Source organism: Cucumis sativus, chromosome 1, assembly GCF_000004075.3.
Source record: "Cucumis sativus cultivar 9930 chromosome 1, Cucumber_9930_V3, whole genome shotgun sequence".
Lineage (NCBI taxonomy): Eukaryota > Viridiplantae > Streptophyta > Magnoliopsida > Cucurbitales > Cucurbitaceae > Cucumis > Cucumis sativus.
The window spans coordinates 11498047-11524440 of record NC_026655.2 but is presented as its reverse complement, the minus strand read 5'-3'; the positions used below and the strand labels follow the sequence as shown (position 1 = coordinate 11524440).

At 31.3% G+C, this 26394-nt stretch overlaps 4 protein-coding genes across 6 annotated transcripts; all 4 read left to right on the top strand.

The window, feature by feature from the left end:
* Window positions 1-872: 872 nt before the first annotated feature.
* Window positions 873-7824, top strand: LOC101203265 (two-component response regulator-like APRR2). The gene is given in 15 exon segments (XM_031880362.1): window positions 873-1016; window positions 1115-1251; window positions 1758-1917; window positions 2701-2780; window positions 2925-2991; window positions 3181-3227; window positions 3460-3537; window positions 3625-3963; window positions 4039-4087; window positions 4090-4157; window positions 4885-5025; window positions 5141-5410; window positions 6564-6632; window positions 6741-6821; window positions 7487-7824. Coding segments are annotated over 13 exon segments (1584 nt in total). The 5' UTR covers window positions 873-1016; window positions 1115-1251; window positions 1758-1787; the 3' UTR covers window positions 7652-7824.
* A 2111-nt stretch (window positions 7825-9935) lies between these two features.
* On the top strand, window positions 9936-15721 carry LOC116401610 (tobamovirus multiplication protein 2A-like). Of its 2 annotated transcripts, XM_031880099.1 has the most exons (7): window positions 9936-10091; window positions 10532-10787; window positions 12425-12524; window positions 12757-12837; window positions 12911-13015; window positions 14376-14585; window positions 15271-15721. In XM_031880099.1, the coding sequence occupies exons 2-7, from the start codon at window positions 10552-10554 to the stop codon at window positions 15376-15378; spliced, it is 840 nt and encodes a 279-aa protein (XP_031735959.1). In that variant the 5' UTR covers window positions 9936-10091; window positions 10532-10551; the 3' UTR covers window positions 15379-15721. The 2 variants fall into 2 exon arrangements, with proteins under 2 accessions (XP_031735959.1, XP_031735960.1); XM_031880100.1 differs by lacking the exon at window positions 9936-10091 and having other exon boundaries at window positions 10514-10787.
* Window positions 15722-15851: 130 nt separating this feature from the next.
* On the top strand, window positions 15852-18370 carry LOC101207771 (peroxidase 20). The gene is given in 5 exon segments (XM_004148469.3): window positions 15852-16528; window positions 16530-16578; window positions 16666-16857; window positions 17172-17337; window positions 17786-18370. Coding segments are annotated over 5 exon segments (996 nt in total). The 5' UTR covers window positions 15852-16364; the 3' UTR covers window positions 18211-18370.
* Window positions 18371-19110: 740 nt separating this feature from the next.
* On the top strand, window positions 19111-22046 carry LOC101202794 (tobamovirus multiplication protein 2B). Of its 2 annotated transcripts, XM_031880122.1 has the most exons (6): window positions 19111-19305; window positions 19714-19779; window positions 19884-19948; window positions 20989-21079; window positions 21185-21265; window positions 21749-22046. In XM_031880122.1, exons 1-5 carry the CDS (start codon window positions 19126-19128, stop codon window positions 21221-21223), a joined length of 441 nt encoding a protein of 146 aa, XP_031735982.1. In that variant the 5' UTR covers window positions 19111-19125; the 3' UTR covers window positions 21224-21265; window positions 21749-22046. The 2 variants fall into 2 exon arrangements, with proteins under 2 accessions (XP_031735982.1, XP_011652663.2); XM_011654361.2 differs by lacking the exon at window positions 21749-22046 and having other exon boundaries at window positions 21185-21491.
* Window positions 22047-26394: the final 4348 nt, after the last annotated feature.

The following is a 26394-nucleotide window of genomic DNA, read 5'->3' as shown; positions in this document are numbered from 1 at the left end:
TTTTTCGATAATTACTTATTTTTTAAATTAATTATTTGAAAATGTATTTCAAGCACATTTTAATTACATTACCCAAACGGTTAAGAGCATATGGAGTAAGGAGTTGATCATTATAATTGATTTATATAATAGATTATGTTTGGAGTGTAAATTATTTTAGTTTTGATTACACTAACAATAATATATATTTAGGTGTAAATTATTTTAGCTTGAAAAGAAAATAGTAAACATTGTAGTAATATATATATATATATATATGAAGATAGAATATAATATCGTTTGAAATAGCAAGTGTGGTTTCTAATGAGTACAAAACAGTACTTTATCTAGCAAAACTATTATAATCACTAATAAATTTAGTATAGGTTCGGGCTCAAGCGCTCTAGTTCTCCTCAACTTTGGATGTTTTTGGAAGTGATTGCGAGTGTAGTGATTTTAGAGAGAGAAAAAGAAAAAATTTAAGTACAATCCATTTTGTAAACTTATTTCTAAACAACTAAATTTATGTTTTATCCTAAAACTGATTTTAAAACTATTCAATTATTAAAAATGAAAAAGTGTTTTCAGTATTTCAAAAACTAAATAAAATAAAATGATGATTCAATCATTGAAGAATTTTATCACTGGATTAAAATACAATTTTGTTATTCTCTTAGTTTTATATATATATATATATATATAATTATAACATATAATTTAAAATTTTGATCAGTAAATATTTTAATTTATTTTTGAATTTTTGAAATTTTTTTTTAGATTCCGATCATTTATATTTTACAAAAACGGGCAATGAGATTATAAAAAAATATTTAATAAGAAAACATCACATGTGTGTATTTGAGTGACAGTGTACAAAAAGTTGAAGCATATAGTATAAACCGAAACTTCAATTTCTAGAAAGGGAAGAATAAGTCTCCCGATAAATAGATGATCGTTGGAGCCGGCAAAAGTATTTCAACTACGTACGCTTCAATTTTCGTTCATCTTTCTTCGTCTCATCATTTTCACCCCACACTGTAAGCTTTCCTTCTTCCATTTCTTCTCTTCAAATTTTCTTTCCATCTTTGAAACTGAACCACAGATTCCACAGTTTTCTTCATTACCATGGATGCAGTGGTGTGGTCCGCAATCGTAAGGATCCGTAATCTCTCACATTTCCACTCTCTCTCCATTTCTTCTTGCTTTATTTGTGTAGATGCTGAACCTACGTACCAGTCCGTCAGAGCAACAACACACGAAACTGTGATTGATGTAATATCCTTTCCGTCTTTTTTCGCTTTTTTTTTTTTTTTTTTTAATAATTCGTCAATGTTCCAGCGTTGTTTTTTTGCTCGTGATTGTCATGAGTTTGATTTTCGTTTCTGTTGGAAGGATTTCGATAATCGATATGATTCTTAAATCTCTATATCTCTGTGCTTGGTTGTTTCCTGATGTGTTACGTTGGGAATATAAGTTTTTCTGAGGATTTAGTCTTCGAATAATGGTTTTCTGCTTCATTAATTGGAGTTCAGGATGTTTATGGTTACTGTATAGTGTATGTGCCTTTTTGTGTAAATGCATTATCGTTTTCACGAGTAATCTCTTGAGCTGAGACGTTTGTACGCATTTTTGTTACTTTTTTCCTCGAGCGTTTCGCTCTTGCACATTTGTGAGACGTCGATTAGCTGTTCGATGTTTTTCTTTATATAAATATGTTTAAATTTCCATTTGAAATCAGTTTATGGTTTGAAGATGTTTGAGTTTTTGCCGATGAGCAGTGATATAAGAAGAAACAGGCCAAGCGAGCTATGGTTTGCACTGCCGACGATTTACAAGAATGGAAGGACTTCCCCAAGGGTCTGAGGGTTCTTCTTCTTGATAGGGACAGTTTCTCAGCGACCGAGATAAGATCAAAACTTGAGGAAATGGAGTATGTTGGTGAGACATTTCAAAATATCTTTTTGCTAGAAATCCTCTTTCTTTAAAATCGACGTTTCTTTGCTGTCTTTTTCAAGATTCAAATATGTTTTCTTTACTCACGCCCCAAAGAAACTATCTTAAGGTACTTGATTGCTTGAGGAGATCTGCATTCTCTTTTCTATAATCCACCTTTGGATGCTAATTACATGTATAACTTAGCCCTCTTTCTTTTTTCGCTTGGTTATGATTTGAGGCTCGAAATTTTATCCATCCATGTTCCTTTTGGTTGGAAATTTATTTTGGACCTTAAACTTTCATTATATTGCATATTTAGTATTTATTGAAAAAATGATAATGAGTGAGATGACATCACATTGTCAATAAAATAGTTATACATCTTTATTGTAAGGAGTACATGTGGAATATAATTATACTCGAGGACTAAAGCTGAAATTCTAAAGAAATAATAAATAAAAAAATAGAGAATAGAGACCAAAGTAGTACATTAATGAAAGTTCGAGTACCAAAACTATGTTTAATATTTTTTATTAAATTTTGTTTACTATAATCAGATATATAGTGGATGGGCTGGAATTATAAACAGATTGAAAATGCACTTATTTCTACTCAACGACTATAGAGTTTCACTATTTTTTCCCTCAAAATGTGTATTTCCAAATATCATTAACTTGTTAAATTCTGAATTGGTATAATTCAGGTTCTCCATTCCTTTAAGAAGTTTCCTTTTTTACTTTCTTTTATACTTCTGTGTGTTGAGAAGATTCACTTGTCATACTGCAGTTTATTCCTGCACTGATGAGAAGGAAGCTTCGTCAGCAATTTTGAACACACCGGGAAACTTCCATGTTGCAATTCTGGAGGTATGACTAATGACTTTCTGAACGGAATTATACATTTAGGCCATAAGCTGACTCCTCTGGTATGTTTACTTGATAATATTCACTTCTCATGATAATTGGACTATTGCTGTCTTGTTTAAATTCTTGGACAATCTTTGGTCACAGGTTTGTGCAAGAAATTACGATGAGAGTTTTAAGTTGCTTGGCGCTTCCAAGGACTTGCCTATAATAAGTAAGTTAACAAAAATACATATCTCGGACCAAAAGGTCAGATGTCCAAATCTCACCCTTATATGCTGTTGTACTACTTAAAAAAAGCAAAGCTAGGTTCTCAGAATAAACAAGACAGGTTTAACAGCTTCTTTCAACTAATTTTAGGGTTCCTGACCTGACACTGAGATTATGTTTTTCTGTGGCACAGTGACTTCAGATGTTCATTGCCTAAGTACCATGATGAAATGCATTGCGGTAAGGATTCTAGTCTAATCTCTCTTTAAACGGCCTCTGTCTTTGGTGATTCTAAAACTGGACAGTAGTTTAGCACAGTCCTTTCAAGTTGCTTAGGGACTGGTTACTTTGGATAGATTGACTGGTTGCAGGAAGCTTTTCCACTATCATATGTGTGTTCTCCAATAGTTGATTCTCATAACTATGGTTTTGCATTATTGTCTATGCATCTATATTTACAATTTACGTTCAGCTTGGTGCAGTTGAGTTCTTGTTGAAACCGCTCTCAGAGGACAAACTCAGGAATATCTGGCAGCATGTCATTCACAAGGTATTGTTCAGTTCTAGCAAAAATTGTGGTATGCAAAAAAAACAGAATTATATTGACAAAAGTATTAACCAGCAATATTTTGAGAAGGCATATTCCAATAGTTCAAAGCCGGATGAAGACTCCGTAGCATCCTTGATGCAATTCCAACTACAGAATGAAGACAAGAATGGAGTTCCGGAAGACATGGAAATTCTTTCTTGGATTCAGGATATTGTGTGGGAGCAACCAGAAGGAAGTGATGATAGGTCTCAACTGAACCTTGGAGCATCTAGGCAAGCTAGCTGGGAAAGCGGAGATCAAATGAACTGTTCAATGGAAACAGATTGCAAGGACAAAGATGTGCAGTCTAAATTTGTCGAAACTACTTCACATGATTTAATTTGTGAAGGCCCCATTCAGGAGGGCCAACCTCAATTATCTGACAAGGTAATGGTCAAAGAAGACAAGAACTTTGCAGTTTTTTAATAATGGTACTGAGTAACGTTAATCATCCCTTTGCAGAAAAAAATTGGTGTCAAGAGTGATCCTTTAGCTGCTGAGAACTCAATCCAAGAACTGGTGTGAACCAATCTGCTGGATCCAAAGCAAAGAAAACAAAGGTAAAATTATCCGACTCAAAGGTAATATTAATTTTACGTTTAATGAGGAGTGTCTTTTGTCTCCATATATTAAGTCCCTGCATCAGGCATTTCATTGTATCAAGGCTGGGATTTTTCTGTGAAAGTGTGTTTCTAATTCAAGAATGTCACTTCATCAAGACAAAAATTTAAACACATTAAATAGGAAAAAACGTTGAAGTCGTTTTTATGATAACTGCTTACAAAAGAATCCAGGGTAACTTTTACAATTCCATGCCAAAATCGAGTTATCATTTAACTGAGGTGGCCACACCCACCCACCCACAAATTTCTGTGGATGACAACTTAATGTTAGAGGGTCAATGATTGTTTGCTTATGTATAAACTAGCCAAGTATATTATGAATGTTAAAAAGAAAAAAAAAAACTTCTTATTTACAGGCTAAGAAGCACGGACATGAACGCGGACACGTTTTATGTTTATGTCCTTTTTATCTTTGGTTAAAAAAATAGTCTCCTTTTTCTTTAAGCACATAGATGAGTTGGAATTTAAATTGGGGTCCAACGTAAAAGGTTAGATAATTGTTTTTAAAAGTAAGTGTCCCAGGCAGGTCGAAGAAGTGTCCCAAGCATGTTCCACATGTCTGAAACTAAAAATAAACAAGTAAAAATAAGCCATGGAAATTTGTGTATCTAACTCGAACACCCAGCCTCAAATGGAGTGTCTGCTTCATAGTTTACGAGATTCTGAATGGTATATGGTTTATTAGGTGGACTGGACCCCAGAGCTACATAGAAATTTTGTTCAAGCAGTTGAACAGTTAGGGATAGATCATGCAATTCCTTCCAAAATACTTGAGCTTATGAAAGTTGAAGGTTTGACAAGGCACAACATTGCAAGTCATCTCCAGGTGGTCACCTGACTTTGCTCTAATTCCATATTCTTAATAACTCTTCACCTCCTAATTTCTTTGTTAATTACTTACCAAAATTGACACCATTTCTTTTTAATTTTGTTTTAAGCAGAAGTACAGAATGCAAAAGAAACATGTGATGCAGAGAGAAGAAAATACAAGGTGGTCACATTATCCAACAAGAAGTACATTACAAACCAATCACTTGAAACCTATAATGGCTTACCCTTCTTATCATCCAAACTGTGGAATATCAGTGTCTGCTGTTTATCCAACATGGAGACAGACCAATGACCATCCACCTAATGTCCACGTCTGGGGTCCGTTAGGTTATCGCCATTGGCCACAACCTGGAATTCAGCCCTGGAATTCCTACGCAGGGGTAACGTTTTCTGTTCTTAGAGTCCACTATCATATAATGAGTCTAGTCCCAAACAACCTGATTAAATACGCTGTAGTTATTTGCACAAAGTGCAACAAGTAGGATGATTTCATGGAGTTAAAATCATTGTTACTGTCAAAATTACACTTTTTAAAAAAAATAGAAAGTTATTTTGAAAAAAATCTAAAATCACAATAATTGTAAAAAAAATTAATCACTTTTTAAGTAAAATTATCTCACTTATTTATTGATAAAAATAAAAATACTCCTTTTTAGTAATTATTGATGTAATAATTCTAAAAGGATTTTATAAACCAAAAACACAATAATCCAAAGTCAACTTTAAATATATAAAAATTACTTTAAACTGCGTTTGAATTATTTATAAAAAAATGTCTTTTAAAAATATTTTTTTAATAAACTTTCTTTAGAATGAGTTAAAATTTAAACACTTATATTTTTTTATGTTTTTATATACTTTAAAAATCTATTTTCTTAAAATTTGCTTCAAAGTTTTTTTAGATAATTATTTTCAATCTCATTTCTTTAAAATGCATCTTGAAAAGTTATCGAAAGATTTTGTTTTTCAAATTTAAACACTTTAAAAGTTAATCCAAAGTTCAAAAGAATTTATGAAAATAAATTAAATTATTATATTATGATTTTAATGTTTGCCAAACATCAACATTTCAATAGAAAGTGATTTTGTCGATGACAAAAGTAATGTTGTAGACATAGTTTTGGACTAACAGGAAGATTTCTTGCTTTCAAATTATAGGTACTTAAAAATAAGAAACATAAATAATTTTTTTGGATACATTTATTTTGTTTTATTTTCAAAACTTGTACAAAATTATCTTTTTAATGTAAATTATAGACTTGATGTGACAAACTTTTTAAAGCTACTATTCTTCAAGAACAGACGAAATAGTAAAACGAAGTGTAAAAAACAAACAAACAAACAAGTGGTGTAAGAAGTGTAAACTCTTTGATGTGGACCAATTGTAAACTTATCATCTAACATGTTTTAGATATTTGGACGCGTTATGTTTGAATACAAGAAACTTAAATGCATGAATTCATTGACTTTAAATTAACATAATCCATGGCTTCTATGTTGGGATGATAATTTTGCTTGAACTATTTGTTGTAGGTGCAAGCTGATACATGGGGTTGCCCTGTGATGCCGCCTTCTCATGCTCCGTATTTTTCATATCCTCAGGTGAGAGGCATTTTTTTTCCTTTTTTCTTTTTACCTAGAGTTAAACTGAGGTTTAGCCTTCCTTATTTATTTAATTATGGCTGCTCTATTTTGGCTATTATTTTGCAGCTTGTATCAGCGTCACAACACAATATGCATACAGTAAATAAGAGCTATGGCATGCCTCAGGGTTTATTTGATCTTCAACCAGTAAATATAAACCTCCTTTTCTTTTGCTTTTTGTGATTATTCGTTTTGATCAAACCTAAAATTGTTTATTTTTTAAAATAAAAAAAAATACTGTTTGTATGTATGTTACTCAAAATAATTTGTGAAATTTTTCACAGTTTATTTTAAACCGATTTTGTAAAAAGTAAAAAATGAAAATGACTTTTTGGGAAAGACTCTTTTCTCTGCCTCAATCATATTGATTTGATATATCATATTTATACGATCTGTACACAACTCTCTTGTGCATAACAAGTGATTTGAGTTTTCTTATATAAAAGTAAAAGAGTTTGAATTACTCGTCAAATTTGTTGTTTTTAAAAAACTTTTTTATTTCTAGTTTACATAATTTAACCTTTTTTTTATTTTTTTTATAAATATGAATAGAAGGTAAATAACAAAACAATAGATAGTAATTGGAAGCTCAATTTTAGAAAAAACGAAATAGTTATCAAAGCGAAAAGACTCCCACTTATTAAAGTTAAATTTATAAATACTACATTCATACATCTATATTGTATTTTTTACAAAAAAAAAAAAAATCAAGAAAATATGGAGGTGTAAGAAAACAATTACAATTTTTCAAAAGAAAAATCGAATAATTATTCAATTTGGAAACTAATAAATTGATAATTTATTTTTGGTAGGATGAGGAAGTGGTCGACAAGATTGTGAAAGAGGCAATGAAGAAGCCATGGTCACCCCTTCCATTAGGGCTTAAGCCTCCTTCTACAGAGAGTGTTCTCACAGAGCTTTCTAAGAAAGGAATCTCCACCGTCCCTCCTCAAATCGACGGTTCCAGATCTCCCTGATTGTAACCATGTTTGTTAATAATGCTTCTTTTAGAAGGAAATAACAGTAATTTATTCAAACAAAATATAATTTGAAATTAGCGTTTTAGTATTCTTAGCCCCATATCCGAATATACATAACTCAAAAGATGATTTTTATCATTTTTAAATATTGTATTGAGTTTATAAAGTTAGAATTTAATTTTAAATTATATAGTTTGATAAAATCGTTATAAGTAGTAAATGAAAAATTGCCAAAAAGGATTTAAAATTTTAAAATTATTATTATTATTATTTTGGAAAAATGGCTCATATTAATGAAAATTCTTTACTATCCCCTTCTGTTTCCAACATTTATTTTTAATAATGTAATATCAATCCTTGTTTTATCATTACAATTAAAGATTATGCTTTCCTAGTTTTAAAACGAAATCTTAATGGATGATCGAAATTGAACAACTAATTAATTTTAATAATTTTAAGAGATACAATTTCCAAAAATTTATAAGTATAGTTTTACTTTTTACTTAATATTTTATATCAATCTCCTTACTTTATTTCATGAATATTAATATTAAACAGTAAAAATCTAAATGCATGAGAAAGATAATGTTTATGTTGGGATATGCAACTTTTTCATTAAGAACTAATTCTATTTTTTAAATTTTTACTTAAGTTGACTAATTAATAGGTTTTAATTATATTCACAACTTTTATAACAATTAAATGGTAATCACACATTTTCAAACTAATTAGTATCCAACAGTAATCATCCAAGTATTTAGTATTAAATAACAATATCATGATAATCACATATTTTTATTTTAAAGAATAATTTGGACCATCAACTATTTTAATTGATCTAGATTCGTTAATTTTCTTATTTTTATAAACTTTAGTTTTGTTGGGCTTGAGTTTAATATTCATTTTATTTATATGTCACTGTTACAAGTGATATATATATGTCCATTAAACTTCGATATTTTCTTATTGTCTTTTGTCTATTAAGGTAGCGGTAAAGACATTCTTGAACCAATTTTTTTAGAAAAATTGTAGATCAATAATAAATCTCAAAGTTAAAAAGAGATTTCTATATAATTCTTTTTAAAGATAATGTATTGCTAAAAGGAAAGAAGATGTTCCAGTCTAAGGTCAAAACGAAAACAACACTCAAAGCAACCGAACCTCCTAACCCAAACAAACACCTTTCACCACACAATTTCTTAAAAGAGAGCTTAGTTAGGAAAAGATCAACTAACCACAACCAATGGCAGAGGAGAATCAAGAAAGAATGTTAGGATCTAAAAACAAAAACCAAAATATTACAAAGAGGAGGAAGAAACGACGTTGCCTAGAAAAAAGGAGAAATGACAAAGACACTCTAGTAAGCGAATGTGTAGCTAAGTTACAAGAATGAGCACACTTTTGGAAAAAAATCATCCTCAAGAGTAATACATTTCAACCACACTTTTGATTTCCACGACGATACACATACCACCATACAACTTAGAATCGAGACTTTAGACTTTAGATTTTCTATAATTTAGTCTCACAATGGTGTGTGTTTTTTATATTTACAATGCATAATTTATTCTCCTTTTTTCATTTATAATAACATTTTCTTAATGTGCTACAAATAAATACAATTTAACTTAATGATTAAGAAACTGGTTGTTTGAATTCTCCCTTATCTGCTGAACAATTAGAGTAGGAATGATTTTTTTAATTATTATTTACAAAATGGTAAATAATTATTAGTACCCAACCAATTCTCATATACCATGGTAAATATGAACATGGTTTAGCTATCATAAACTTGCTAATGTGATTAAACTCCAATCCCAAATATTGAAAATACATATAAATAAACCTAAAGAACTTTTCTAAAAAAATAAAAAAATCGATAAAGTGATAAATAGTAAGCATAATTTTTTAATATGAAAAGTTTCAAGAGCATTAGTTTAATTTACGATGCTTGATCAATTTCCAATGTTGTAGGTTGTTTTCTGAGATTAATCGAGTATGGGTATAAAAAGAGAAAAATTTTAATCTAAAATTGATACAATTCGATTAGAGTATAGATTGATATTGGGAAGAAAAGAAATGGTATGAAAATATTGAAATAAAATTGGACTTGAAATTATATATATGTGTGTGTGTGTGTGGGTGGTGTGAAATGTAATTGAGTAATTATTGAGGGGGCAAATGAGAAATATAAAAGTTAAAACTGTCGTCATCCGAAATTGACAATAATGTCCCCGGAAGATCCGGGCACCCAAGCGTAAAGGTAAGGACATAAATGTCCTTGAATTAAAAAGAGCCATTAGGGTGCAATTCCATTTGCCAACTGGCCTCAACAGAGCTGGACCGTCTTTCTAATTCCATTTTCTCTTTTCTCTCTTTCTCTCTCATTTCAAGGTCCGGAAAAGCGAGCAATCTGATTATCATCTTCTCTCAATTTGTAAGTTCTCCGATTTCTTCCTTCATCCTCTTTAATTTTCAGCTAGATTATGCCCGCTTTCGATGTTTATTTGAAGAATTTTGCATGATTTCATTCTAAAGGCGGAGAATTGGGATATCGAGATAGAATTGTGCTGTTTTTTATATTAATTCCACTTTGATTGTTGTTTTATGGGGAAGGGAAGTGTTTATTTGAAGTTGTGAGGATTTTATTAGTTCAGGTGTTTTGGAAATTTGAAGTTTTTGTAGTTTGATTATAGGTGAGGATCCGTTTTTGTTTTATTTTTTTAATGGAGAATTTCGTGTTCGGATTCTTTAAGTTTGGGATATTGAAGCTAGTTCTATGTATTAAGAAATTGTTGGGTTATTTTTATTTTTTATTATTGGATATTAATTAGGGTTCTAATGCATGTAAGATGCATATTTGAAATGTTGTTTTAGGGATCGGAAGTACAGAGAGGATGGCCTGCAGAGGGTGCTTTGAGTGCCTATTGAAGCTTTTGAACTTCTTCTTGTCCCTGCTGGGTCTTGCCATGGTGGGCTATGGGATTTACTTATTGGTTGAGTACTTGCAATCTCATAGTGATGTTCCAGGACCTTCGTTGAGTGGTGATCATGATCTGGTCCAGCTTGGTCGACCAATGCTAATGGCTGTGTCTCTGTCTTCTAGCATCTTTGACAACCTTCCAAAAGCCTGGTATGAGTTTTACTTTTAAATGTAACCGTTTAAGTTGTAACATGTATGTTTCCTGCTGCTTGTAATTGCTGAATTTAGGAAGCAAAATATTCTGGAAAGTTACGAAGGGCATGATTGAGCTTCATAAATCATTGGTTTAGTGGCCATGAGCCCCGGAGCCCCATCTTCACCCTCCCCAATTTCTGGTGTAAGAATAGGATAACCTTTTAAAAAAGAAAAGGTAAAAAAAACAAACAGACCATGAACCTGAAGGATCAAGTAACATGAACCAACGCTGTGGTGAGTTTATGAAGTAACTGAATTAGGGTTCCACTCATTGACGATTTAAAAATTATGGATTTCCCACACATTCCACAATACTGCTTTATCCCTCAGGTTGAGCTGATGATTATAGCATGGATAACTCCTTCCAATTCAGGAACTGTGTTTTTTTTTGCCCCAGAAAGAACCAAATCCATAAAATCTCTTCAAGACTACAATCACATAACATACTTACACGAGTTAAAGAAGAGAAGTATTGATAGGGTTTTTAGTGGGCCAACTGGTTCGAATGCTCACATACATTTATAAAATTTATAAATAAAAATGAGCATAGGATATGGTTGTCCGCTATAATTTTTGACAGCAGACACAATTTAAGTGTATCAGTGAACAGTGTTTTGAAAGGTGCGGCCAGACGCGTGCCTAGGCCCAAGTCGCACGGCTTGGGCTTCTCCTTGAACAGGCGAGGCGTTGTGCATTTGGCGCGCGACTTACATGAGGTGCAAAGGTGCCAAAGGCTCTTGAGGCGCGAGCTTTTCACTCAGTTGTGGGCTGGGCTTTAATATATATATATATATATAACCTAATTACATGTCTTTTGAGTTAAGAAACATCCCAACTTTACGTTCCCAACTCTTCGTCTCATTTTTACCATAGTTATATACTTATAGTTTATACATTGTTGCTCCTTTCAATTTTGTAGATACAACATATACATACATACATACATATATATACATATACACACACACACACACATATATTCTTTATATATAGTGCGCCTCATGAAAAAAAACCTGTGCCTTTTTGTGCACCTTGCACCTAGACTCCAGAGGGCCATTGCGCCTTAGTACGCCTTGAGTCTTTTAAAACACTGTCAGTGATTTACAATCAACTTAGAGATTTTCTTTATTGTAGATATTGAATAGGAATTGCTAACCGGTAATGTTATAAATTTTCAACCACTATTCTTGTTGCTTAATTTCTTGGAAACTCAAGCCAGTTTATTGACAGTCTCCGCTATATATTGGAACTGGTGTACAAATTGATCTGCAGTACATTGCATTAAGTATTGTTGAGAATATAAGATATCTCGTTGTAAAATGATGGTATGCCATATCAAAAGAATTGGATGTGAGTTGTGACATCTTTGCCTCTTCTTCTTCTTCTCCTTCTTTTTGTAATAATAGAAAAGGCTTGTCTCTGTTTAAAAAAAAAAACAAATTTTTAATCTGAAAGGACTCCATTCCCTCAATCTTCAAACACAAGCAAATTCATATTGTCAGTCAGTACATTTTAGCAGCCATAGATGATAAAATAATATGAATATTTTTTAATCTGATTAATCTGTTTCTTTTATTTTAATTCTTTTGCAGGTTCATATATTTGTTCATTGCTACGGGAGTCACTATCTTTGTTGTCTCTTGTTTTGGCTGTATTGGAGCTGCAACACGTAGTGGATGCTGTTTAAGTTGTGTATCCTATTTGCCTGCATGTCTGGATTGTTGTTTGATTTATCAATTATTGATGAAACAATTAGGCCACCAGGGAACAACTTGTTGGTATTCGGATAATTACACTATTCATAGAAATAAGATGGTGATACTAAATATAATACATGTTAATGATAACAAATAAAGTTGAATCTAAAAGGTTTGATATCTGTTGTCATTTGAGTTTTAAATTACCATATCCTTAACGATCACAGTATTCGATTTTATTGCTTCTACTGATTTTGGTTCAACTAGGATGTGGTGCCTTCATATTCTTTGACAAAAATTGGAGAGATGTGAGTATTTGTTCACAAACTAAAATTTAACATATAAGTTTATTTTCTTATGCTCTGTTTTCTTATCCTGAAGGAAATTCCTGGGGACAGAACAGGAAACTTTGATAAGATCTATGAACTTCTGGAAAGCAAGTGGGAAATCATCAGATGGGTTGCACTAGGAACTATAATTTTTGAGGTACGTGAACCCCTTTTTGGAGTGTTTGAATCTTAGACTAGCATGATGGCAGACATCGTTGGGTAAAAGAGCCTAGTGATGATCTAACCTCTTAACTAAGCGATGCTCTAACCCCATAACTAAGAGGGCTAACATAGCAGAAATGTTGATTATCCCTGAACTTTTGTAAGTGTATCAATTTACAACCTTTAGGTTTTGTTTGAAAAACACTGTATGAATCTTAGAACTTTTAGCTATCAAAATCTTGAAATTTCAAATTCGAGTCAATTTAGATTTTTCATTATGACTACCTTTGAAAATCGTCGTTCCATTAATTTTCACACGTGTAAACTTCTCCAAATGTTGGTTTTACAAAATGGACAATTATAATTGAAGCATGGATACTTCTAAAGAGAAATCCAAACTAAGCATTTTAGTTGATTCACTAACGAAAGTTTGGGGGTTTTATTAATACAATTAAGTATCACACGTTGTTTTTTCAAACAAATGTAATGTTTTTTATTAATACAACTCCTAAAGTTTATCAATATAATTTGATATCTTCCCTTGATATAATGATTAATAGAATATATCATTAGAAAACTTTGATTTAATTATTGAATGGATATGTAGCAATAATCAATGTGCTAATCTCAATAAGATGGTTCATTTATGTTTTTAGATTCAAATGACGTTTGAAATTCTTGTTCTTTTTATGATCTGGGTTTAATCTTATTTTATTCTTTTTAGTTATCTACTCTTTACTGAAATTCTCTCACCAACAATGTGTACTTTTACACCCTTCATTAAATTTTAGAGATCCATTTCTTTGTCTTGTGAATTTTGGTTTAGAGGATTTTTTTTTTCAGGATGAGTTTAACATATGTGATTGGTCGGGTTTTTAATTCCAATTTATGATTTCGTATTAATTCATTTTACTTTTACACCAATGATAATATTTGTTGTGTTGATCACAAGAGAACTCACAACTTGTAATACTTGAAATGTTGCTTCAACATAGTTGGGTTTACTTCCGTTTTTCTCCTAATTGATTTAATAACTGTAAGCTTTTTAGTTTTCCCTAAGCCACATAGCTACGAATTCCCTTTTATTGCTTGCACTGATTATATCTCCTTTTTTTTCTCTCCCAATGAGAACAAAAGTTCCACTTTGTAATAATACAATGTCTTGATAGATTTCTTTACACAAATTTCTTTTGTAAATACAACCTTTTAATTCGTCAGTGACAATGATCGGAAGGCTCTCATAGTTTTTGTTTCAGTGTGCCCTCTACCTCTGTCCATAGGTCGATCTTGCTCTTTTTCGAACATCATCCTTTTGTTTCTTAACCAAAAAAATTACTGTTTCATTGTATTTGCAGGCTCTCCTTTTCTTGTTGGCTCTTGTGGTTCGTGCAGCAAACAGACCTGTAGACTATGACAGTGATGATGAATACATTGCTCCAAGGCAACAAATCCGACAACCGTTGATCAATAGGCCCGTTGCTCCAGCAACAGGTGTGCCTGTTGCTGGGACACTTGATCAACGACCAAGTCGAAATGATGCTTGGAGTACACGAATGAGGGAAAAGGTATAACCTTCTCAACGTTGAATTTTCCCACTGAAAATAATGACAATGTAAAGATATACAAGTCAACGACAAATTTTCCTTTCTTTCTATTCTTTCATTTACTATAGGATAAGAAATTGATCCTGATATTAATCAAATAGCTAAAATATAGAGGAAATTCGTGATATTTAGACCTTCTCACTTTAACCCACTAAACAATTGCCTACCTTCTACTCCTCTCACTCATTCTATTTAGTCAACTCCCACTAACAAACTCCTTGGCTAAGTATTATTGTCTTTAATTCCCTAATAATATTTCTAGCCACTCAAATATCTTTCTTTTCAGATACTAGGACTTCTCATGACACTTTATCATAGTGTGTATTTATGTTGGGAGATTCCTTTTGAAGTCGGTATAAATATGTCAGACGAGGGAAATTTCATTGTTAAATAGTCTTTTTGTTTCCCCAAGAATCTTAAGTGGCATCTTTTTGCCTACCTACTATACTGATAAACCCTTGACCTTTTGATTCTAATTTGGATGTCGTCATTGGTTCACATTGAGTTTTATACAACACAGCTCTTAATTGGAGATTTGCATGGAAGCTTTGTCCCGGACCATGAACTACTTCATATATGATCTGATGGCATGTTCTTTTCACAATTTTTTTCCATTCTGACTTTGTTCTTTTTATTTTTGAAACAGTATGGGCTGGATACTTCGGAGTTCACGTACAACCCATCTGAGTCTCACAGGTTTCAGCAAGTTGCTCCTCAGCCAGCCGAAGAAAAGAGCCGCTGCACAATCATGTGATAAAAGTATGCCTTGTACTATTTGTTTCTCACTCCACTGTAGTGTTTTAGCGGGTCCGAATGCTTGTGCCCGCTTGTGTTCACTTGTGTATAACCAAGAGGTTTTTCCAGAGGCTTTACTTGTGTAACCTTAACTTTTCAGAAAAAAAAAAGTTGTGACTATTTTTGTGTGAAACCATTCTTCTACATTTGGATTTGTCCTTTTGTTCAAGATGGAATGGGTCAGTATAGGACCAAGGAAAATGATTGTAAGCTCCATCTCAATTGTGGAAAAACTGCTTGCTGGAAGTTACTTTTAATTGTGAGTTCAATCCAAAGTAAATATGAAATGTTATTATGAGTCATGCTAGGCCTCTGCTCTCCTTGAGTCCTCTCGACTTCAATGGATGACCGAATACTTATTCGATAACTGCTAGTGTTTCCATTTTTCTGTTGTGCCAACTTTTGTTGCTTTGTTTCTGCTTTGTTCTGTGTACAAAGAATGAGGAGTTGAACCACCCTTTTTTGCTTTAGCTATTTACAAGAGTTTGAGTCGGCCTTAAAGTTTGGATGTTGATGTTAGGAACTTTGTTATCTCAAACTAGTGGTTTTGACTTTTGAAACTTGTGTTTGTTTTGATATAAATGTAACTAAACCATTGCCTTTGACTATCTAATTTGTAGATACAATCAGCATTAATCAATTAATGCTTTACTTGAAACCAATTTTTCTCTCTTTTTTCTTTTCTTGATTACAAGTTTAATTAATATCTTGATCAAGAAGACTAGCTTGCATTCTTATTATGGTAAAATGGGAGGGCTTGAGAAGAAGGATGTATAAAAGGTTGCAAAATAGGTGAGGTTGGGTAGAGTTTGTTGTATCAACTTTGATCAAAATCTTCAAATGGGAAATTTTTAAGGGAAAAAATGGTACAATTTTTACTATAAAGAAAACTACTGTGGAGCTTTCCTTTGTCTTTCATCTTCAAAACTTCACTATCAAAATTCAATGGGGATTTTGAAGATATTGGTGGTGGTAATATTTGGTGTTGTTTTGCATGGAATTGGAAGTTCAGGGGAAGGACTTTTGGTTTTTGACTATTACAAAGAAACATGCCCTTTTGTCGAAGATATTGTTCGACGACAAGTTGAGATTGTTGTGCTCAGAGATCCGAATGGCTGCTTCTCTCCTTCGATTGCATTTTCATGATTGCTTTGTTTTGGTATATCTATCTCGTTTCCATAAATATTTTTCTTTTTGTTGTAAACTTCTTTATAAGAGATACAGTAAATCTTCATTGATAAAATAGGGATGTGATGCATCGGTTCTTTTAGACAACACTGCCGAGATGGTGAGCGAAAAGCAAGCGACTCCAAATTTAAACTCTCTTCGTGGTTTCAGTGTTATCGATAAGATAAAATACATATTGGAAGAAGCTTGTCCTTACACAGTGTCTTGTTCTGATATTTTGACCATTGCTGCTCGTGATGCTGTTGTGCTCGTACTAATCTCTCTTCATTTAATTTCATTTTAGAATACATTATTTTTTTCTCTCCCTAAAATTAAAGTCAATATCTTATGTTAATATGTTAGCATAAATTAAATTATCTTTGTACTATATTCATAAGCATCTTCTTAAACATGGACTTAAAATTAGCTTAGTACATTGTCAATGCTACGTTTTGAAGTTTTAACACATGTTTTTCGACTTTAATACAATATCATAGGCGTTGATGAAATATAAATTTAAAACATTCTTTGAAGTTTAGTATGATATGATACTAAGTTTATTTTTTATTTTTACTTTGTGGAAAGAGAGGAGGACCCGAATGGGCAGTGTCATTGGGAAGGAAAGACTCCTTGAAAGCAAGCTTTGATGGTGCCAACAAATACATTCCTTCTCCCAATTCTTCCCTTGAGACCTTAATTGCCAACTTTCAACAACAAGGCCTCAACATTCAAGACTTGGTTGCTCTATCAGGTAGGTCAAGACCTGTTTTGTTCAACTTTTTTCATGTATTTAATTTTGAACATAAGTCATTTTTTAGTCAATCAAAGAACTTATATATAATAGTTTCATGATCATCGTTCTAATCTTTAATTTTCATTATACTTTTCAACCAAAATTATGCTTCAATACACCCATGATATAGATGCCTAAATTTATCTCTTGTTTAAAAAATATTCATATTTAAGTTCCTTAGAATGTTGTATAAAAGTTTTGCATTACATGAAACAAAGTGGCTATCCCAATTTCCACACATCCCCACATTGTTCTATGAACCATTTTCCATTCAACATTCTAATTGATTTCTACTTCACAATTAGTTTTGAAATTTTTACAACAAAGTGTTTCTTAACCTAAAAAATCGATAAACCAATATAATTGTTTCATTCACTAACATCTACAAGTGTTTTACTGTGAAAAGGAAGCCACACCATTGGGAAAGCAAGATGCTTGAGTTTTAGACAAAGAGTATATGAAATGAATGGAGGAGAAGAAGAAGAAGATAGATACAAGAGATACAATACATATAAAAGAACTCTAAGGTCAATTTGCCCTATAACAGGACAAGATCAAAGGGTTGCACCCTTAGATTTTAGGACACCAGCAAGATTTGACAACCATTACTTCCTCAACATTCTTGAAGGCAAAGGGCTCTTAGGGTCTGATGATGTGCTCATAACCCAAGATTATGAAGGTGAAATTAGAACACAAGTTAGGAGCTATGCTTCTGATCAAACCCTTTTCTTTGATTCATTTGTTAAGTCCATTGTTAAGATGGGGAATATCAATGTTCTCACTTCTCATGAAGGTGAAGTAAGAAGGAATTGTAGGTTTATCAATCACTAGTTTTTCGTCGGTTTACATGCCACGATAGTGATTATGAAATGGTTGAAATCACTTTTGTTATTTTTAAGATTGTTTTTAATCGAAAGTCAATTTTGACGTAAGAAACTTATGTTTATAAGTGTAAAAGTACTAAATATTAAAATAATTTTGAGTGATTCTAGACATGATAAAAACGATCATAACATTTTTTCAATCACTATTACGTGTCTTGTATACAAATTCCATTTGTAATTTTTTTAACATATAAATGCAAATTAGACTAATGTCATTTGTAACTTTTTTAACATATAAATGCAAGTTAGACTAATGTTATCTGTGTATTGTGTAGACTATACATTATGTTTTTTAATTATTTGAAAATTAGATGGTTTTATAACGTCACAAATAAATTTTTTTAACACAAGGTAGTTGTAATATCTATCGTTCTAACTACTTCAAGCTATTTTAAACTATTAAAATTTTTGGTAATAGTATTATCAAAGTGAGCTAAAGTAAGTGATAATTAACCCGACCTTCTATCTTAGAGGTAGAATGTTCGACTCTACGATTGTTGTACTAAAAAATATAAATTATTACATGTTTTTTTTCTTTTTATTAAGTTTCAACGAAATTATAAATCTAAAAACGAATGAGTTTAGAGACCATTTAAAACCATTATTCAAATTTCATGGACTAAAAATGTTTATTTTGAAATTTGCTTGAATCTAAAGCTTATTTTTTTTTTTTTGTTATAAATCTAAAACTATAACCCTAAATAAAGCTTTTTTTAGTATTATTTAAATAAAATAAAAAATAATAATAAAAAAAAGCAAAATATCCAAACTATTTCTATCGAGCAGTGGCCGAAAGAATTGGGCTCAAGGTTTTGTTAAGGCCCAAGGCATGATTCTTTTCATGGGCCGAGCAATCCAAGAAATGGCAAATCTGCTTTCCGTCGGAAGAAGCTTCAGGCGACGCAACAATGGCGACAGCTTCCCATCAGGTCGAAGCAACAGGGATGGAACAGCAAAAGCCATGGTTGCCGACCACATTTCTCAGTCTGTACGATCCACGTCAAATCTCCTTCATCTAATGCAGCAATCGTCTTCAGCTCAGGCATCCTCTCTCTCTCTCTCTCTCTCGTTTGTGTTTTCTGAAGCTTCACGAGTTCATTCGAACGGTTTGATGATGATCTTGATCATATGAATAGATGATTGAATTTCCAAATCTTAATTGTTCGTTTTGTATCTTTTTCCATTTTCTAGCTTCAGTTAATTGAGAAATCACGTTATGTTTCGAGGAAAATTGTGTAATATTGTACGAACTTTGACTGTGCTTGAATTGTTTGCATCGAAGTCATAATTTCAAGTTTTCACTACCTTGGACAATTGAAGTGAAAGTTACCTCTGATTTTTAGATGGATTCAACTCTTGGAAGTTTTAGTCATATTGCTGAAGTGCTATTTTGTTTGAGATTTTTTGCTATTGCATTGCTTTCAGATTTTCGGTTCTGTCTTGTCTGCAGGCTCAGTTAACAAAGTTGCCAAAGAATCTTTTGGCTAAAGCATCTACTATGAAAAATACTGGGAAAGTATGTAGCATCAGTTAATAACTTCAGCATGTTCTTCTTTCGTTTATTTATTTCTTATCAATAATACTTCTGATAGTACTTTCACTTCTCTTCTTGTGATGCAGATCTTAGAGCAGATGCCGCAGGTGGTTTCATCATTAGATGCATATGTTGAGAAGGGACTAGAAAGGTTCCTTTTTTACCTTGAACATGCATTGGTGGAATTAGTTCTATTTCTATGTTTAAATGTATAAAGCACATGGGTTATTTCTTTGGTGAAGAAACCAATGATTTTCGTTAGATTTGATGACAGTTATTGAAGTGCATAAGTAAATGCTTTGTTTTCCAGTGATATATTTATATTAAAGAACTTTCATGTTGAAATTGATACGTCTGAGACGGGAGGGGAGGCTTGATGATTCTCTGAAAGAGGAAGAGAGACTTTGATGGTGGAATTTGTTGAATTAATCAGGAAAGAGACCAGCAGCTGAAGGCAGAAGGCTAAGAATGCCATTTTGGCTAAAGGAGGGGATTGGAACTCAATCTTTCTTTCTTGGATGACTAGTGGTAGGAAAAGTAAGACCGTTGGCTTTATGCAAAGTGATAGCAGGGAGATTGTTTAGAAAGAGTAGGATATTGAGGAGAAGGTTCTTTTTAACCTCTATAGTTCAAAGGAGACTCCTGAGCTCTTTGTTCGTGGTATTGATTGGTCTTCTGTTTCTGAAAGGGAAGGGTTAGGTTGCTATCACCCTTTTCCTCGATTAGATTAGGAGAACAGTGTTTGAGTAAATTAATTTTCTGTAGTTAAGAGCATGATTTGAAGTGATTTTTGAACTTGACAAGAGTTAATTTAACCCTTTTAAACGCACTTCCTAAGCTGCCTTCAGAGTGCTAGGATTCTGCTATTGCCAATAAAACTACTTTCAAGGGAAAAAAATTCCTACATATTTCGTCTTAAAACAATATTTTCTTGATACTTTAGTCACTGTTGGCATAATTTTTGTTGGCCCAAAGGAATTGATATCAATGGATGACGCCTGATGACATTCTAGATAATCCATTGGACAGATATTTTTCACTATATTATCTGAACTCTGAATTATTACTCTGTTCTTGCCCTTTGGTATGTCTAGTAAAAGTTGCTTCTACTTTTACTCTATCCTCCGTTCTGTTCTGTCTACTGATCAATTTGGCTTCTGTCTTGATTTACTTATTTCCCATTATTTGCAGCATTCCTCGTTTGCAAACTGTGGTGCAATTACTTACAAACATGGAAAGCTCCCAGCTGAAATCTCTCTCTCAATTCCAACACCCTCAAGAGGTTCGACTTCTCCGACCTTTTTCCCCTCAGGTTGAGGGATTGCCTTGTTTTGTTCTATGGTAATTTGTTGACTCGATTTCTTATGTTCAATTGTTTCTCTCCCAGGAGAGCGAATCTCTTCCTCAACCGAAAGATGTGGACTAGCAATTCTGTCCTTCCAAAACATGTAAAGATAAGGCCATAAGAGTAAATACCCTAATCTTTTTCCTTCTTGTCCTTGGCTATAGGAATGGTACTATATATGTATCTGTTGTCTCAATTTCATTTGTTTAACCCCATTCAATTCATCGATTTCCGCTCATTAACCTAATTGTTTCCTGCATTTGAAATCTTATTAACTGCGATGCTGACCATGTGAAATGAAATTAATGAATTGACACATATCCATATATCATTTTGATTTTTGGCTGAACAGAGTGATGATATATTTTAAATTCTCACTTTTGTAGATCCTTGTAACAATTTATTTTCTCCATCTTAGATACTTGTATGAATTTGTTTTCCCATCTTAGATCCCTTTGTAAGAATTTATTTTCCTTTGTTGCATAATCGTATATGATCAAAATTTAGGGCCATATTGCAAATTTGCAATCATTTGGTTTGATTTTCGCTAATCCATTGATTGAATTTTGCATGTTTTGTTTTGTTTTTTCTTTTAAATTGATGCAGACATTCATTTACCAATTGTAAAGTGTGAAACTGATGAATCCCAATTGGATCAATCAATGAAGAACCAATTTTGGTTTGTGTGTTCAGTGCTTTCAACCATGGATTAAAATACCGTGTCATATCGATATCAAATTCAGGATATATTGATATCGAAGATAAGTCACAAAATTATTTAGATTAGTAACTTAGATAACATTTTTTTTTTAATGTTTTATGAACATTTATAAAGATGCGAGGGATATTGAACTTTTTGATTATATCAATATATATTCATATATCAGCGAACATTTTCGTCATTGCTTTTGTTGTAAGATATTTTCTAGGCAATCTATAAATATCTATTGAATGACATTAACTAAAATGTCCTTTAAGAGTTTTTCTATACCAATTTTGATTGTCAAAACATTTTCAATGTGCTTTTATTGGCATTGACCCAATGTAAACGCCATTGTCAAACACTTCGAAGTCTTTTCTTTTCTCGGAGTTTCTAAGAAAGAAACACATTTTAAGGGTGCTGAGTTGAATAATATATGTTTGGTGTAGGTTATTGAAATACGTTGTTAAAAAGATAATGTATGGTTTATTGTTATTTTCTTTGTTGAAGACAAAACTAACACATGGTTAGTGAGCTACGTATTACATTTTTGTTGTGTGGTTTTTAATTGTCAATTTGTTAACATCAACTATCTAATTAAGAATGAATTCTGGGGTTCATGGTTGATGCTTGTTCGTTGACAAAAGTATCTAACTGTGAATGATTCTAAGAGTTAATTTTTGTCGTTATTTGGTAAAGTTTACGTGCGAATAATCAAGTATAATAATACATTTAATGAGCAAGAGGGTGTATTGGTAAAATTGCACAAGAGAAAGAAAAAAACTCTTTCCAAACTATATGTAGTTCTTTTAAAAGAAATTTATGTTAGATGGATCACTTCTAGCAACTGCCAATTACTCATATGTGCAAATATTTAACTCATATGGACTAAATCCTTATACTATTTAAGCTTCCACAAACTTTTTCCTTCTTAAAGACTAAACAATGATAGTAGGTAACCGTTTTCTATCATCAAAACAATTCACTTAGGTTATAAACTTTTTATATTAAGTCCATGAGTGTTTAAGTTAGCTTACGTGCATTTAATCCCATCAAACAACCTGTTTGACTTTATAACATTTTAGGTGTCGAATAGAACGTGTATGTGTATCTTTTCCTTTCTTTTAACAATATGTAAGAGAGAACTTCGTGTCGATTGAATCATACTATTCATGTTCACATCATCACAACATGTTGACACCATATTCTAAAAATCACCATATTTTTTAACAAATCATTATGAATTAGCCTAACAGTAAATAAAATGAGGTACGCCTTTGATAAAAGATTAAAAGTTCATAAGTTCAATGATAGTCACCTACAACTGATCTGACATGTTTTATTAACAGTTAAATATTGTGAGATTAAGTAGGGTGTAAGTTGTTTCGAACACTTACGAATAAACGAAAATAGAAAAATAGAAAAGAGGGATAAGAATGGGAATGTGAGAAGGAAGGAAGGAAGAGATAGTGAGAAGAAGAAAAGAGAAAGAGATAAGAATGCCAACCGTTTTGAGGATGGGAAAGGGATGAGAATGATGAAGTCAAGAATTTATCAAAGTTTCATGGAAAGAAAGAAAAATACAAAATGCTTACGTGGGTATATGTAATTGAACCAAAAAAAACTCAATTTAAAATTAAACATATTTTGGTGACTTATGAATAATGAATAATAATGAGGTATGAAAAATGGACAATCCAATTCACTCCGTTTTTCACGGCCATAACGCATGCTCTTAAATAATTAAATTTCAAACGTTTTCCTTGACCTTTTCTACTTATTAAATGTATGTAAATAAATAAACGTAACGTTTTAAATTCAACTTCCCAATACTTTTCTTTTCCTCCTCTCCTTTTCTATTCCTTTTCTTTTATAATTTAATTTAATTTGTATACTTTATCAATAAAAATAAAAAAAACAGAAAATAAAACATTTACAAAACTTACCTTACCTACTAAATTTAAGATTTATTAAAAATTTGAAGAACTAAAATTAAACATTTAAAAGTATAACGATATATTTTAACGAGATAATAATAATAATAATAATTGTGGTTGTTACTTAGAAGTTAGAGTGATCAAACAATTGGTGCCTACCAATTCAAACTTATCCATTCTCTTAGAAAGAGAAAAAGGTTCAATTTAACTTTAGATCTAAAAGGATATATACTATATAGTATATAGTGGATGATATAAGCTATCCTCCAAATGTGTATTTTATATTTGTTCTTTTATACTATTTTTATTGACCATTAGTCTCATTAACCAATGTGACTAAATCACTACATCTTTATTACTATAATACTTGATTAATTATAGTGTTTATCTTACAATTAAATAAAGTTAGAGTGCATCAATGGGTATTGACGATTACCCAATTTACATTTATTAAGTATCTGAGTAACCTATTTAAAAAATTGCAAAATTTTCAATTCAAAAATAATATCATTTATCAAATTTAACTGATTAATTTTTCATAATTGGTTGAATTTGATTAATACATTATTCGAAGTTTGATTGAATTGTATTTGTCATTATAGTGTACATAATTGGCTAAGATGTAAGATTTGAAGATTTACATGGTCTCTTGTTATTTAACGTTGTTTACTTGAATGTTCGATTTGAGATTTAACTGTTTTACGTGGTTTGAGACTTGTTTTATAGAGACCCAATTAGCCTTTTCTTCTCCGTATCTTTTTCCTTTATTGTGTACTGTTGCTTTATTGCTTAGTTTAGATTTTGTCGCTTCGTTTTTCTTATTTTTGTGGTCTTTTCGTGTATTTTGACCTCGGATGATGAGATCCAATCAATATTTTTTTTAGGAAATTATTTGACCATTTAATAATATATATATGCTTAATGTAAAGTAAATTTAATATACTATTTAATTACACGTGAAGGAAGGTGAAGAAAAATAAACTTAATTGTACTCAAATGGAATTAAGATAAGATATGTATATATATATATATTTACTTTGCTAAATTTTGATAATTTTGTATATTTAGTTCCTAATTTTAGAATGAATAAGTCAATTAAATTTTTATTTATCTTCACTAGATATTTAAATTTTGAATAGTATTCAATAAACAATTAAAAAAAGTTTTAACTTTGTAGCAAATAAATTAATTTTAGGTTTAATTTAGCAAACCATTAACTTAATTCAAGACATGTAAAATTGAATGACCTATTAATTATTAAACACAAACATTACAACATTCAAAATTCATATACATTTTACATACTTTGAAAACTATAACTAAACTTTCTTCTTTCTATTTTTTAAGTTTAACAATTTAACGATGAAAAATCAAAACATTGATCATAATGATGTTAATTGATATCTTATCCAATACGAACTAATCATTCACGTAATAGATAAAATACTATGTATTAATTACGTTTATTAACGACAATATTACTTAGGGTTATTTTCAAATATAATAAAATGAACCAAAATATCACAATCTATCTACGATTGACCCGTAAACATAGATAAACTACTATGATAAAATGAAGACAGATAAATATGACGATTTGTCATTTTAAGGAGAATTTTTGAATTCATTTTACTCTTAAGGATATCGATACCGTTATACTTTATATTTTTGTTATTGACCCATGACTATTGATAAAGTGAACTTACACACTTTCCTCCCTAAGAAATAAAATATCATTTAAAATATTTTCTTTGTTTTTGTTTTCTCTTTTGAGATTTCATTATAAATGTTGTTTTCAAATAAAGTAATGTGAAACCCTAGTTGGAATATTGGACTTTCATTGTCATCTCCCCATAGATAACTCTCTACTCCATTTTATTTCCTTGTCCTTTTCCCCTTACTTACATTTGTAATGTTTATGTACTTTCACACACATACATACGTTCGTACATCAGTGATTGTCTAAGTCAGTTTATATAAAACTTGGTTATTCTTATAGGACAACGTGTTTATCGATACACTCCATCTTACAACTTTAACTTATACTCAAAAGTCAAACTTTCTAATTTCAATACATTAACGCATGATTTTATAACCAAACTCAATGTCCTAATAAAACACCTGTAATTTTTTTAGAATAAGTTTCAAAGATCCATAAAGTATTTTTTAAAAAAGATTTTTTAATTTATAATTTTAATCTCGAACAATTATTTAAAAATGATGTAAATATTTTATAGACCCTTTAAACTTATTATTTAAGAACCAAACACATATATATTAGAAAACAACTAAAAAAAGATTTTTTTTAAAATATAACAAAGCTCCAAAATATTTATAGAGTAATTTTGAAAACGGAAAAAACATATACTTAATATGGAAAACACCATAATGAAAAATAACAAAAATGTCATGGTCAACACACAATTAAATGACCACTCACGCGTCTAGATTCTTTGTTAATTTGGCTACAAGATCATTTAGATTTCGCAACACGATTTTTTTTTATTTGTTAGATTTAGTGGTATATATACCAATATTCCAACAATTTTTATTTAAGATCGTGCATAAACGATCAATATGGTAGGTTTTCTTATTTTGTTATACGCCGTAAATAA

Bases quoted from the DNA above. Each gene is read 5' to 3' on its own strand.
- LOC116401610 (XM_031880099.1), top strand. From the start codon at position 10,552: ATGGCCTGCAGAGGGTGCTTTGAGTGCCTATTGAAGCTTTTGAACTTC. The intron at 12,525-12,756 runs GTATCCTATTTG...TAACGATCACAG, and splicing joins GTGGATGCTGTTTAAGTTGT to TATTCGATTTTATTGCTTCT. The intron at 13,016-14,375 runs GTACGTGAACCC...TTGTATTTGCAG, and splicing joins TAGGAACTATAATTTTTGAG to GCTCTCCTTTTCTTGTTGGC.
- LOC101202794 (XM_031880122.1), top strand. From the start codon at position 19,126: ATGGCAAATCTGCTTTCCGTCGGAAGAAGCTTCAGGCGACGCAACAAT. The intron at 19,306-19,713 runs GCATCCTCTCTC...TCTTGTCTGCAG, and splicing joins AGCAATCGTCTTCAGCTCAG to GCTCAGTTAACAAAGTTGCC. The intron at 21,080-21,184 runs GTTCGACTTCTC...TTTCTCTCCCAG, and splicing joins AATTCCAACACCCTCAAGAG to GAGAGCGAATCTCTTCCTCA.